This window comes from Nothobranchius furzeri, chromosome 5 (genome assembly GCF_043380555.1).
Source record: "Nothobranchius furzeri strain GRZ-AD chromosome 5, NfurGRZ-RIMD1, whole genome shotgun sequence".
NCBI lineage: Eukaryota > Metazoa > Chordata > Actinopteri > Cyprinodontiformes > Nothobranchiidae > Nothobranchius > Nothobranchius furzeri.
Genome location: NC_091745.1, coordinates 1,597,398 through 1,609,640, shown reverse-complemented (window position 1 = coordinate 1,609,640; position 12,243 = coordinate 1,597,398). Strand labels below are relative to the sequence as shown.

At 45.2% G+C, this 12,243-nt stretch overlaps 1 protein-coding gene across 1 annotated transcript; it reads left to right on the top strand.

Annotated features, from left to right (window-relative positions):
* Positions 1–4,194: 4,194 nt before the first annotated feature.
* On the top strand, positions 4,195–10,877 carry metrnla (meteorin like, glial cell differentiation regulator a). Its single transcript, XM_015948406.3, has 4 exons — positions 4,195–4,507; positions 5,831–6,219; positions 9,897–9,956; positions 10,086–10,877. The coding sequence occupies exons 1-4, from the start codon at positions 4,404–4,406 to the stop codon at positions 10,397–10,399; spliced, it is 867 nt and encodes a 288-aa protein (XP_015803892.1). The 5' UTR covers positions 4,195–4,403; the 3' UTR covers positions 10,400–10,877.
* The last annotated feature ends 1,366 nt before the right edge of the window (positions 10,878–12,243 follow it).

The window sequence follows — 12,243 nt, the reverse complement described above, 5'->3', positions numbered from 1 at the left end:
TGGAAAAGTTTCTTTTTATTTGCAGGTAAAAAGTAAGAAATGAGTAAACGTTGGGAGGAATAAACAAAATAAAGAACCACATATAAAACTCATGCCTTGTCAGCAGGTTATCTTTTTTTCTGGCTGCTTTTCACCTGGAGGCTTCCTCTGGGCATAAGTCACGCTCAGCAGGAGTCTGGGACAACAGGCCTGACAAAAATACAGAAACGGAGGGAGAACAAACCCTTCCCCCAATCACTTCAGTGGCCTGCCCCTCCTCACTACTTCTGCACCACTCTATGCTCGGGCACATAATTACAAAACACACTAATCCTCTACTTTCTGCTGCACTCTGTGGGCTAAAAATCACTGTTCCTTTGTAAATATTCACCCTAAAGCCAACAACAGAGCTCACCATCTGATTAACTTTCTTTCTGAATCACACACACACACACACACACACACACACACACACACACACACACACACACACACACACACACACACACACACACACACGCACACACACACACACACACACACACACACACACACACACACGCACACACACACACACGCACACACGCACCAGCAGCAGTGAGGCTCCTAACAGGTGAGGAGTGAGAGCTGAACCTGCCTCCTTTAAGCTGTGATGAGAAAATAACGAACTTTGGCAGCAACTGTAAAAACAAGATGGAGGTAATTTACTCCGCTGGGAAAAAAAAAAAACAGACAACTTAGTTGTGTAACCTTTAGTCCATATGCGCTAGAAGATATTATTGCTACTCTGTGCCTTTCTGAGGTAAATTTACTTGTTTGTGCATTTTATCAATTAAATGTCCAGCTGAGACCTGTACAAAACCCATACCTCACTTGCAAACATGTTATTTTTAGATTTTATGTGTTCATTTGAACTAAACTCTGTTATATTTAAATATCTTGCAGGTGTCATTGAGATGGACCTTTGTCTAGCCTGCCTGAACACGTACTGTGGTCACGTATTGTGGTTCTGTTACCTCATCAACAACCTTCCCAGACTACCTGTGATGTGGTACAAACAAGATAAAAACCAAAGCAACCTCTCCCAAACCAAAGTTACGATCTAGATCACACAAACAACACTTAAAAGTTTGCTCAATGTCTGGAAACAACAGAGGCTTTGTGGGATTTTATCACACATGTAACCTCGAAGTCAAATCAAAGCCCCGTCTTTGGTTGAATCTGAGGTTTCTGGAGCTTTTGGTGGCTTGCTGCCCAGGTCTGGACATGCACGGAGCCTGTTGGGCCAGTAGACACCACTAATGGGACGCAACTGATTTGGAAACCAGAGTAGAAGAGTAGCTGTTACAAAATGCTCTGGGTTTCCTTGTCAGACAGGTTTCTTTCCCATGCCAAAAGTCGTCCACATAACAAAAAGTTTCCTTCGTAAGAAATCATAACCCAGGATTCATGACTTGATTGATGAGTCATGTCTGTTTACAGATGCGACTAGTGCTAACGGACCTTACCGCTCTGCAAGTCCCTGCAGCTCTTGTTTTACTACAAAACACAAGTCTTGCAAAAACTGACATGTTCAGGTGTGTTCACTGCAAACTTTAGACGCAACTCTGGGTTCTTTTGTTATTAAGTTGCAGATCTGTTGTCAAAATATATTGATAATGTGTCAGTGATTTAACAGAAAAGTCTGTAATTATTGTTTGGCCAGAAGGCTGTTTGGGATTTCCAGCCTGCGGTTTGCAGAATCCCACTGCAGAATGGATTTGGGTTGGAACATCAGTCACTGATGTTGTGCAAATGTCAGTTAATGTTTATTTGAGCAGCAGTCTTGATTGATTTATTCTTTCATGTTTGTGTTAGCAGAATTCTGTGGTCACATGAGCAACAAACCACCGCTGATCTGCAATTAACTCATTTTACCTCCTAAATATCAGCAAATGGAACAATTAAACTATTAAATAACCACAGAGAACTACAAGAAAATGTATTCCACTTTTGTAAGGGGAAAAGGCTGCCAGGTCCATCATCAAAATTAAGTTGTCAACTAAATGTCTTTTATTGACAATTGATCATACTGTTTTTCTTTAGAAAAAACAACGGGCATAATTTGATTTAAAATATCTTGATTTTGCTCACTGATTGTTTCCAACACCAACATGTTGTGCCTTGGATGGATTCAAAACTTCCTTACAAACAGGCCCCAGGTGGTGAGAGTGGGTAAACACACTTCCTCATCACTCATCCTAAACACAGGTACACCCCAGGGTTGTGTGCTTAGCCCCCTCCTATATTCCCTGTTCACACACGACTGTGTTGCAAAACATGAGTCCAACATCGTCATCAAGTTTGCGGATGATACGACCATCATAGGCCTCATCACAGGGAATGATGAGACGGCCTATAGAGAGGAGGTGACGGCATTGCACGAGTGGTGCCTGGATAATAACCTGTCTCTCAACATCAGCAAAACCAAAGAAATGATAGTGGACTACCGGAAACGACCAGTCAGGGAACACCAACCCATCCACATCAACGGTGTCATGGTCGAAAGGGTCAGCAGCTTCAAGTTCCTTGGAGTCAACATCACTGAGGACTTCTCCTGGACCCTCCACACAGACGCTGTTATCGAGAAAGCTCGCCAGCGGCTTTACTTCCTCAGGAGGCTAAGGAAGTTTGGCATGAACACGAGTATCATCTCAAAGTTCTACAGGTGTGCTATTGAGAGCTTGCTGTCGAGCTGCATCACAGTTTGGTATGGAAGCTGCTCTGCCAGCAGCCGTAAATCACTACAGAGGGTGGTGAAAGCAGCAGAGCACATCACTGGCACAAGGCTTCCTGCCATTCAGGACATTTATCTCCAGCGATGCCTCCGGAAAGCACACAGCATCATCAAGGACCTCAGCCACCCAGCGCATCAGCTGTTCTCCTCGTTACTATCTGGCAGGCGTTACAGGAGTCTGCCTGCACGGACTACGAGACTTAAAAACAGTTTCTACCACCAAGCCATACGACACCTCAACCATTACACTTAAACACACACAACACAGGATACAGATGTTACCCTGCAGCTCCACAAGTAAAATTTAACCTGCACTGGTTACTTCATTTTAATGTTACTATTCACTTTTTTTTCTTTTTTCAGATATATTTATATTTAGTCATCTATACTTACTTATCTAGTAAGCTTTTACTTTTAGCACGACTCTCTAATTTTTTGCTTTTACTGTATTGTACCTTGTTCTTTTCTCTATTGTATTATGCTGCTGAGAGACCGCTGCTCGTCAAACACATTTCATTGCAATGTTGACCCTGTGCTAACTTGCATATGACAAATAAACTAAACTAACTAACTTGAGAAAAGACACGATGGTTAAAAAGTTTCTAAGAGGCATCGTAGAACATCATCCATTCCAGATTTGGAGGAACAACGCCTTCTTAAGGATCTAGAAGATTTATGGAATCACATGTGTCCAATAATAGTTTAAGTGCTCCAGCCACACAGTTTCCTTATGACTAACACACGCAGCAGGGAAGGACTCTTGGACTTCACAGAAACTTTAGTGCTGCCTTCACTAGCTGTCGTAATTTTCCCATAATGTTGTAAAACCAGTCAAGCAACTAGCTCAGGCGACTCAGAAATAGTAATTAGCAAGTCAACGTTACAGACAAAGGTTCTATTTACTCCTAAAGCGCCAAACATCAGTTTTTCATCACACACTGTGTTTAAAAAAACTCTCGCAATTACTAAACAGCTAACACTGTATCGAATAAAATGGTCGTTTTAACAGACAAATTTAAAGGTAAAATATTTCACCATCTAATAATAAAAACACTATTATTCGTTAATTTAACTTTAAAAACAACAATTATAAGCATTTTTTAAATTATACGATGAAAAACATAACTTTATTTCATAAGGACTCAAAAACGTATTTCTAAAGCCACTTCATTAAACTTGTTCTCTCTCTCTCTCCCTCTCTCTCTCTCTCTCTCTCTCCCTCTCTCTCTCTCTCTCTCTCTCTTTATATTATTTTATACATTTAAATATTTTCTTTCATATATTTATAAAGAGTTGAAATCGTTTAAAACAAAAGCTGAAACACTATGAAGCTGTAGGATCCGAGCCTGATCTGAACACTTGAACGCACCAGCCGAACGGAGTGTGACGTAGGCGCAATCAGCGCTGCTGAAGACTGACTTGAAGTCAGTTCAGTTTCCAGAGTTCATCACGCTCACAGCGCTTCGGTTCGGTTCGGTTCCGTCTGAGAAAAACAACAACACCTTTTTCTGCTTGGAGCGGCTCACGAGCACAAGGAGAGAGGCCGGGGAGCGCGGAGCGGACTGGGGCTCATGGAAACACGATGCGGCTGGAAAAACGGCGGCGGACTTGATAGTTTCACTCGAGAGAAGAGGCGAAGCGAGGCGAGATGAACACGCTCGGCCCGATGCTGGCCTCATTTCTGCCGCTGCTGCTTCTCTGTCGGATTTGTGTCTGCCAGTACTCAAGCGACCAGTGCAGCTGGAAGGGCAGGTGAGGTTCCAGGAGTTTACTGATTAGATACGAGCTGGAAACGATAAAGAGGGAGAGCTGGGATGGCTGACCGAAACGCACCCAAACCGTTCAGATAGACTTGAATAAAAGGATATATGTAGTTAAAATAACATTTTCAAATGGCTGCATATTTATGATTATGTTGTGATTTGGTAAAATGTAAACTTTAACAAATATTTTAAATTCCAAATTAAAGGCTACTTATTTATCATGTAATCCACCCTATTCTTCCAGTGTTATCATATTATCTCAACACATGTTTCATATAAGCTGCTGAATGAACCAAAAGAGATTAAATCAACTGCAGACACGCAGAGGATTTTACATGTATGCAGCACACTTTGGATCGTTCCATCATCAAACATCTGCAGAAATCTGGTTAGATTTTCCCCCTTTTCCTTCCCCTCCACCAACCAGGAGGGGCAGGCCACACTTTGAACTGTTCCACCAATAATCTGTTCTTCATTAGTGAGATGCTGGCATAATGTCCTAATTGCATGCAGAAGTGATGGAGTTAGATAGGACTTAATTAGAGGCGTGCTGAGGTGAGCCTGGTTATGGGGCCTCGGCTGCATCTGCTCAGCATGTGCCATGGCTCACTTTAGATTTGTGGCTAATCTGAATTCTAGCATCTCATTCTTCAGTAAACTGGGCGTTTCTCCTCCAGAGTCAAACCACCAGTTTGGCATGCACCTCCCCGTGGCTTCCTGCCTCTGGCCTTGCCACAGAATGACTGACACAGTGTGGAGTTTTAAAAACCCTGACCAGGCATTAAGTTGTGGAAGGAGTCGTTTGGTCATGCTGGCGCCAGAGTCCGAAGTGCTGCCCGGACGAGTCTCTTCCACTCTTTCTGGTGGCTTGAAAGCGAGGGGAGGTTCAGTGCGTGACCAGCATTTGCACTTGCATGCGGCAGGCCCGGCTACTGTTGCTGCTGTTGTCTCCCCAGAAGCGCCTGTGTTCCTCCATTCATCCATTTCTGCCTCCCAACTCTTCCCAAAGGCAGCCTGCCAGCAGTGCGCAGTGCCAAAGCTCTGGGGGGAACAGTGTGGTACTGGGGAGTGCATTGGTGCTGAGGTCACTTTGGCTGCTCTGGCTCATGACTGGTCATGCAGCCAGTCTTGCGCTCAGCCTTAATGCTTCAGGAGGAATGAGGCCTAGTGCGCTTGCAGTCTACATGGCTTCTCCACGTCGCTATAAGTCAGCCCCCAAATCACCAGAAAGTCTCGTCATTCTTATTTACTGATTCTTATTTATTGAAGTCCTCCTTTAAAACCCCTCCTTTGACGTTTTCTTCCCCTCTAGTGGTCTGACCCATGAAGGCCACACCAGGGATGTGGAACAGGTGTACCTACGCTGCTCACAAGGCTCTCTGGAGTGGCTCTACCCCACCGGGGCCATCATCGTCAACCTCCGACCCAACACCATATCCCCCGCCTCTGCCCGCCTCTCTGTCTGCATAAAACCCTCCAAGGACTCCACCGGCACCAACATCTACCTGGACCGCAACGGCAGGCTGCGGCTGCTGCTGCGCGAGGAGGATCAGGCTCAGGGGAAGGTTCACTGCTTCAGCATGCAGGAGGGAGCACTCTTCATCGAGGCCGTCCAACATATGGACATCAGCCGCCGGATTACGGCGTTCCAGTACGAGCTGGTCAGTGACAAGCTGAGAGCGGAGGCACTCTCGCCTTCTGGTAAGATGCAGCTAATGGTGCGTGTGTGCTGTGCTAATCTGGGTCTGTGTAATCCTTCCTATTTTACCAAATTAAGCTCTGTGGACACTGAATACAGCCCTTTACTGGTGGAAACTTTATTACGTTGGACTCGGAGTTGGAAACTCGTTCAGCACAGCAGTCTACAAAAACTAAATCCAAAGTCAACATGGTTTTGAAAAAATAAAAACTCCAGAAGATGTATAAATCTTAATAAAAATGGAGTTTTGGGGGATAATCTGTGTTAAAACTCAGCGAATTTCACAACCGCATCATTCTGATCAGACCTACACCGGCTCGTGTGAGAAGGGGCAAGGCCAAACATAAAGCTCCCACTCAAAACCAGCCATCTGTTTACACACTGCGTACCTGCCAGACCTGAACAGCTTCAAGCCGCGCAACCAAACAAGCAGCCGTGTTGTTTTTTCCACCTAAAGCAGTGTGAGCCGTGTCGGCCCCACGTGTGTTTTTACGACTCTCCAGCTTCACATATCCACATCCTGCATCATAATCTGGCCCGGCAGAGAGGGTTATGAGAGGACCAGAGGCTCTGCTGCTGGGACCGCGTTAGTGCGCCGCCGGATCGGCGCTGTAAGCTAGTGAGCTAGCGCTGAGGTGATCCTCACAGACGGTGGTCTCGTGTCATGCGAGGCCTGGCGGGGTGGATTGATGCCTGCTTTTCTTCTTTTAGTATATTTCTTCCTTGCTCCTCTGTCTGACCTGCTGCGCTGGGATCGAGTTGCTCACCAACACGCTGGAATGAGTCTCCAACCAGATGTTGGGAGGAACCTTTAGGAGCATATAGGCTTGTTTTTCACTCCCCCTGCCCTTCTTTCAGCTCATAATAATCTCCCTTTTCCCATCCCACACCGTTTCCTACTGCTTGATTTGTATGATGCCTGTTTATCACTCTGCTATTTTCTTTTCATTCCTCTTCCCTTCATAAATCTTCCTGTTCTGTCCTCCTGGGTGACTGAAGTGGTTTTTGTCCTCGCGGAGTGGTATAAGCACGTTTTTGCTCCATTACCGGGGAATGCATCTGGACCCAGATGTTGCAGGGACACATTAATGCACCCCTCCCGTCCCCCTCTCTGCTCCTGTGAAGTGGTTCTGATCAGAGTGGGGCTGCGTGTGCACGAGCCAGGAAGAGATGCTGACTCGGCTCCCGGCCCATTCCTGCGGTTCTGTTTTATGTTTCGCATGTGAGCCTGGCTCTGCGCTGATTCTGTAGAGAAGCAAACACTCGGAGGTTCAGGCGTCGGCTCGCTTCTCCGCCTGATGTCCTGGCTGCTGGTTTTGTTCTGCTCAGGGTCAGGTCTGCTTTCTGGTCCATCTGTCCAGCTGTTGGTGCGCTGTTCAGGCTTGTTGACCTCCTGACCTCTTTGGTGATGTAGCAGACCTTGTATTTGTACCTCTCTCAGGCTCACCTTTGACCTCTGGGCTTTTAAAGCCAGAATTGAAAATAAGCTTGATCTGCTAAACAAGGTGGTTTGAGTCCTCCACTCTACCAAGAGTTCTTTCTTCTATGTGTGTGTTTTAGTTGAATAAATCTTCGTGCTTGGTTAAACCAGTCCTGCATGGTTTCCTGTGCTCATGATCCATCTGCGCTAACATTTTTAGACACCCTCTCACTTGTGTTCCTCCCACTGCTCGCCAATATCCCCCTCCTTATTCTCCACACCTGTTTTTGAGTCCTAATTCACCAATAATGAAAACAGACCTTTTAGCTAGTAAAGACATCAGCTTTCAGCCAGCCGCAGGTTCATCTGAGTCGACTAATCTCTGCGCTATGAAGCCGTCCAGAGGTGGGTCACCTCTCTGCAGCAGAAAGAAGAAACGTTGCTTGAGGCGAGAGTTCTCAGCAGAGGCCTTTATTTTTACTTTTGGTCTTCAAGTGACAAGATCGTGGCTGTTCAGAACCTTTAACACATACATCTGTAACCCCCCTCCCCATGGGGATCGCTCTGCTTCCTTCAAAAGAGTTTTGACTTTAAAGTTCGTCACACTGGTGAAGTTACATTTCTGCGTTTGACCCATCCCCGTGGGAGTGGTGAGCTGCAGCAGTGGCTGCACTCGGGGACCATGTGGTGGTTTAACTCCTCAGTCCAACCCTTAAAGCGGAGTGTCAGGCAGGGAGGTATTGGGTCCCATTTTTCAAGTCTTCGGTATGACCTGACCATGGATTTGAACCGGGTTCTCCCAGTCCCAGGGCGGACACTCTATCACGAGGCTTCTGAGAAGGTAACCGCTCCCTTAAAGAGCCACAAGTCCCACCACCACAGTTCATCATATGTGATGAGCACCAGCCTGCTTTTCTTGGTATTCATTTAAGATGCACAGCTCGTCGTAGGCATGCACGTTTTCCAAATGAATGAAATGTTTGTCAGGAGCTGTTGTGCAGTGGGCCGTCAGACATCAAACACGCAGCGCTGCTTATAAGCGCATTTATGAAAACACTTTAGATCCCTTACATTGAACTAAAGAATTACACTGACATTTCTTTATTTACTCTTGCCCCTACTGCACACTGGCAGCAAAACGGCACCGCTTTAAAGAGAATCCATTAAAGTCAACGGAGTGTAACAAACCAGCCGCGATGCGCCGCTAAAGATGGGATCGGGTTCTATTTTTTCCGTGAGTCGCTTCTGGGATGTGTCAATTACTGCAGTTAACATAGGGCTAGACAGGAAATCACACACGGTTTCAGTGTAAAATCCCCGGTAATTTTCAAAATTAAAGTATTGCAGTAATGATGTACATGAAACCTACGTGTGACCTAACGGCTTATTTACTCACAGCGTTGTTCCAGAAGTGCAGCGGTGCGATTTCATGGCTTTAAGCCTGGTGGTGGAGAGGAACTACATCATATATGACATCAAACAGCGATATAAAACGTCATTTCTGCCTCTTTGGTTTAATAATGGAGGGCAAAAACAAACTGAAGTTTCCAGGGATCGTGTGATCTCGCGACGAGGTTGGCGAAAGTCTCGAAGGATTTTGTGATCTCGCGAGGAGCACGGCAGAGAAGCCGCTTCACTGCTGAGACTCTCCCGTTGTGCACTTCAGTGCTGTGATTGTCTGGAGTAAGTCGTTCCGCTGCCGTTCCACACCGCCTTTGCTCCCAGTGTGCAGTAGGCGTTAGGAGGCGGATGCAAAGCATCACGGCAGACACTGCCCTGTTTCTGGTCTCGGTTCATTTTGCTGCGCCACTTCATTTCCACGTTCTGCCAGGCTCAGCGCTTCGATGTGGGACTCATTGTGTTAACTACCAGAAGCAAAATGCTCCCACGCTGTGCTCTTTGTTAAGTTAGTCTATTCAATTCTATTCTATTTTGATGGTGGTGCTCTTGCACATTCTAGTGGCACAAAACATGTTACACCCAAGAGCAGCAGAAGGACCTGAAGCAGTTAACCGGGTGTTACGACATTAATGGAAATGAACTGGTTACCTATGAACATCCCTAGCTCGTCGTAGTTAAACGCTCATCTGTCAGGATGGAAAATTCTGTCACTAATGTTTTGTTTGGCCAAGTCACAGCTTGAGTTTAGCATCGTTGGCCTGCCAGCAGTGTTTTTCATCACCAGTGTTGAAAGAAGGCGCCAAAGAAGTGAGTTCTGTTGAAGTTTTGACTTATCTCTCCTGTTTTTTATTTCCTTAGCACCCTGTCAGCCCTGCAGTGATGCCGAGATGCTTCTAGAAGTCTGCACAAACGACTTTGGTGAGTTCCAGCCGAGTCATAAATCACAAGTTTCCTGTTGGAAGAAGGTGGCAGGAAAGTCCAACAAAAACACCATTTTGTTTGTATGAAACTCGACTCAAAGTCTAAATCTTTTTTTCATTTTTCCAGTGGCACGAGGCAGCATTAGGAATGTGGATCAGAAGGATGACTACGCCTCTGTTACCGTGGAGATCAGTCGCCTCCACAGACAGAAGACCCAGGTCTTTGCGCCTGGAGGTGTTAGGGTCCGTAGCTGGACTGGTAACATTAAGATGCCCCTGCAGTGTAAGGTGAAGTCTGGAGAGGGGGAGTTCCTCTTCACTGGGACGGTGAGGTTTGGGGAGGCCTGGATGGGCTGCGCCCCGCGTTACAAAGACTTCCTGCGGTTGTATCACCAGGCACAGCTGCAGGGGACCAATCCCTGCCATGTGGACACAGACTGACTGGAAACCGAGTCCTAAGGGAGCAGGGAGGAGAGATGAGGTCCTGCTGAGTAGAGAGAGGCTGACCCAGTGGCAGAGCCTCGCACCTCCTCTGTCTCATGAATCATTTTGGAACTGTGTTTAGAGCTCCTGAAAGTTGCCTAGCAGCATACTAGCCATTTCAAAGCTGGAATGTCTTTGGATCGTCTTCAAACACAAGGAACTGCAAAGTTTTAAATGTAGCAGAAACCCAGTGAGGTTTTATTTGTAAAAAATGTGAGTAAATATTGTACATTTTGAATCTTGATGTGCTTTGTAAAACACTTGATGTACAGATCTGTTTCTTAAGACAAATGTTTAAAGTGATTATTTTGTTAAATATATTTGCAATGCCTGAACTAGTGTTTTGTGTTTTATTTCAGGCTTAATTATTGTAAAAGAAAAAAAAAACAGATAAAATTATTTTTTTGTTCTTGAGAATAAATTTTTTATTCCTGTGCATAGTTTCTGTTTGTGGCATTAAAATATAAAAAAAAACTTACAGCAATAGTTTAAAGGTGCAGTATGTAAGAGACATTCTGTGGTCAAATTTGGGTACTGCAGTCCAGTTTTCTAAAAAAAAATAAAACTTTCTCACTCCCGTTTCGAGAGATCGACGGTTTCCAGTTACGACTGGGCACCAGAAGATTCTAGACAAGCAAAGACGAGTCGTACACAGTAAGCTAAGCAGATCATCTACGGGTCATATCTGATGTTAGCACTTGGGTGTTTTTCGGTAGGGAGCATTACTACACTTGCAGTAATAGTTGTCCAACATTGAAATGAAGTGCAGTTTTCTGCCGTCTTGCTGTTGTAGTTCTGAACGACTCATTAAAGGAAGTAAGACGATGACCTCATTCACTTCACACATTTATTTCACTTTAAAATCCAGATGTTGGTAATCGAAGAAGTAGCTAGAGATGTTTTTAGAGCCGACTATTTGCTTCCAATTCACCGTTAGCATTGTTAGCTCAACATTAGCCTCTAGTCTGCTTCACCCGAAAACAAAAGGCTGCCGTAGCTTCCTAGGGGTACGATAAGTAACGTCTGGGTCACTCTTGTTTACTGACTGAGTTGTTGTTAAAGCCGGGTGTACACTGATTTTATGACCATTTTCTTATGTGAAAATGTTTGCGGTTGGGGAGAGGTTTGTGTCATGCATCATGTATACAAGATGTTACGCAAGGCGATTAACACCTCATGACCAGCAATGTTTCTTTTTTGTTTTTACACTTTTCTCTGCACATAATGATGATTGTCAAGAAAGTATGGTTGCTGTGTTTATGCCATAAACTGATCCCAAAACAACGTTTTTCTTCAGTCCTCCTCCTGACGGACTGCAAATCAACTCAGAATTCCCTCAGGGTACAGTTTGGCTAATCAATCCGTCGCATTTGAGCCTCTAATTTAATTCAGCCGCGTCGATCCGATTACCACGCCATTTTGCCCTATCATCAAAGAAGGTCATTGGCTGCAAACTCCCCTCCATTCAAGATCTGTACACCTCTAGGACATTGAGGCGTGCAGGTCGGATAATAGCTGACTCGTCTCACCCTGGACACAGTCTCTTCGACTCGCTCCCATCTGGCAGAAGGCTCAGATCCATTCGGACCAGAACCTCTCGCCACAAAAACAGTTTCGTCCCCTCTGCAGTTGGACTTTTGAATGAAAATCCTGATGGGTCCCAGTCCCGTGACCCGATGCTGTGCTAGAACCATTCAACAAATACTCAGATTAATACCTACACGGAGTAGATAGCTGCTTCTCTAATTCTTGCCACTTTTTACATTAATAATTTTATCATGAGTGTTTTATTAGTTCTTATA

What these genes read in the sequence shown, in the direction of transcription:
- metrnla (XM_015948406.3), top strand. Translation starts at nt 4,404, where the DNA reads ATGAACACGCTCGGCCCGATGCTGGCCTCATTTCTGCCGCTGCTGCTT. An exon ending in CAGTGCAGCTGGAAGGGCAG is followed by an intron (nt 4,508 to 5,830) that starts GTGAGGTTCCAG and finishes CTTCCCCTCTAG; the next exon opens with TGGTCTGACCCATGAAGGCC. An exon ending in AGTCTGCACAAACGACTTTG is followed by an intron (nt 9,957 to 10,085) that starts GTGAGTTCCAGC and finishes TCATTTTTCCAG; the next exon opens with TGGCACGAGGCAGCATTAGG.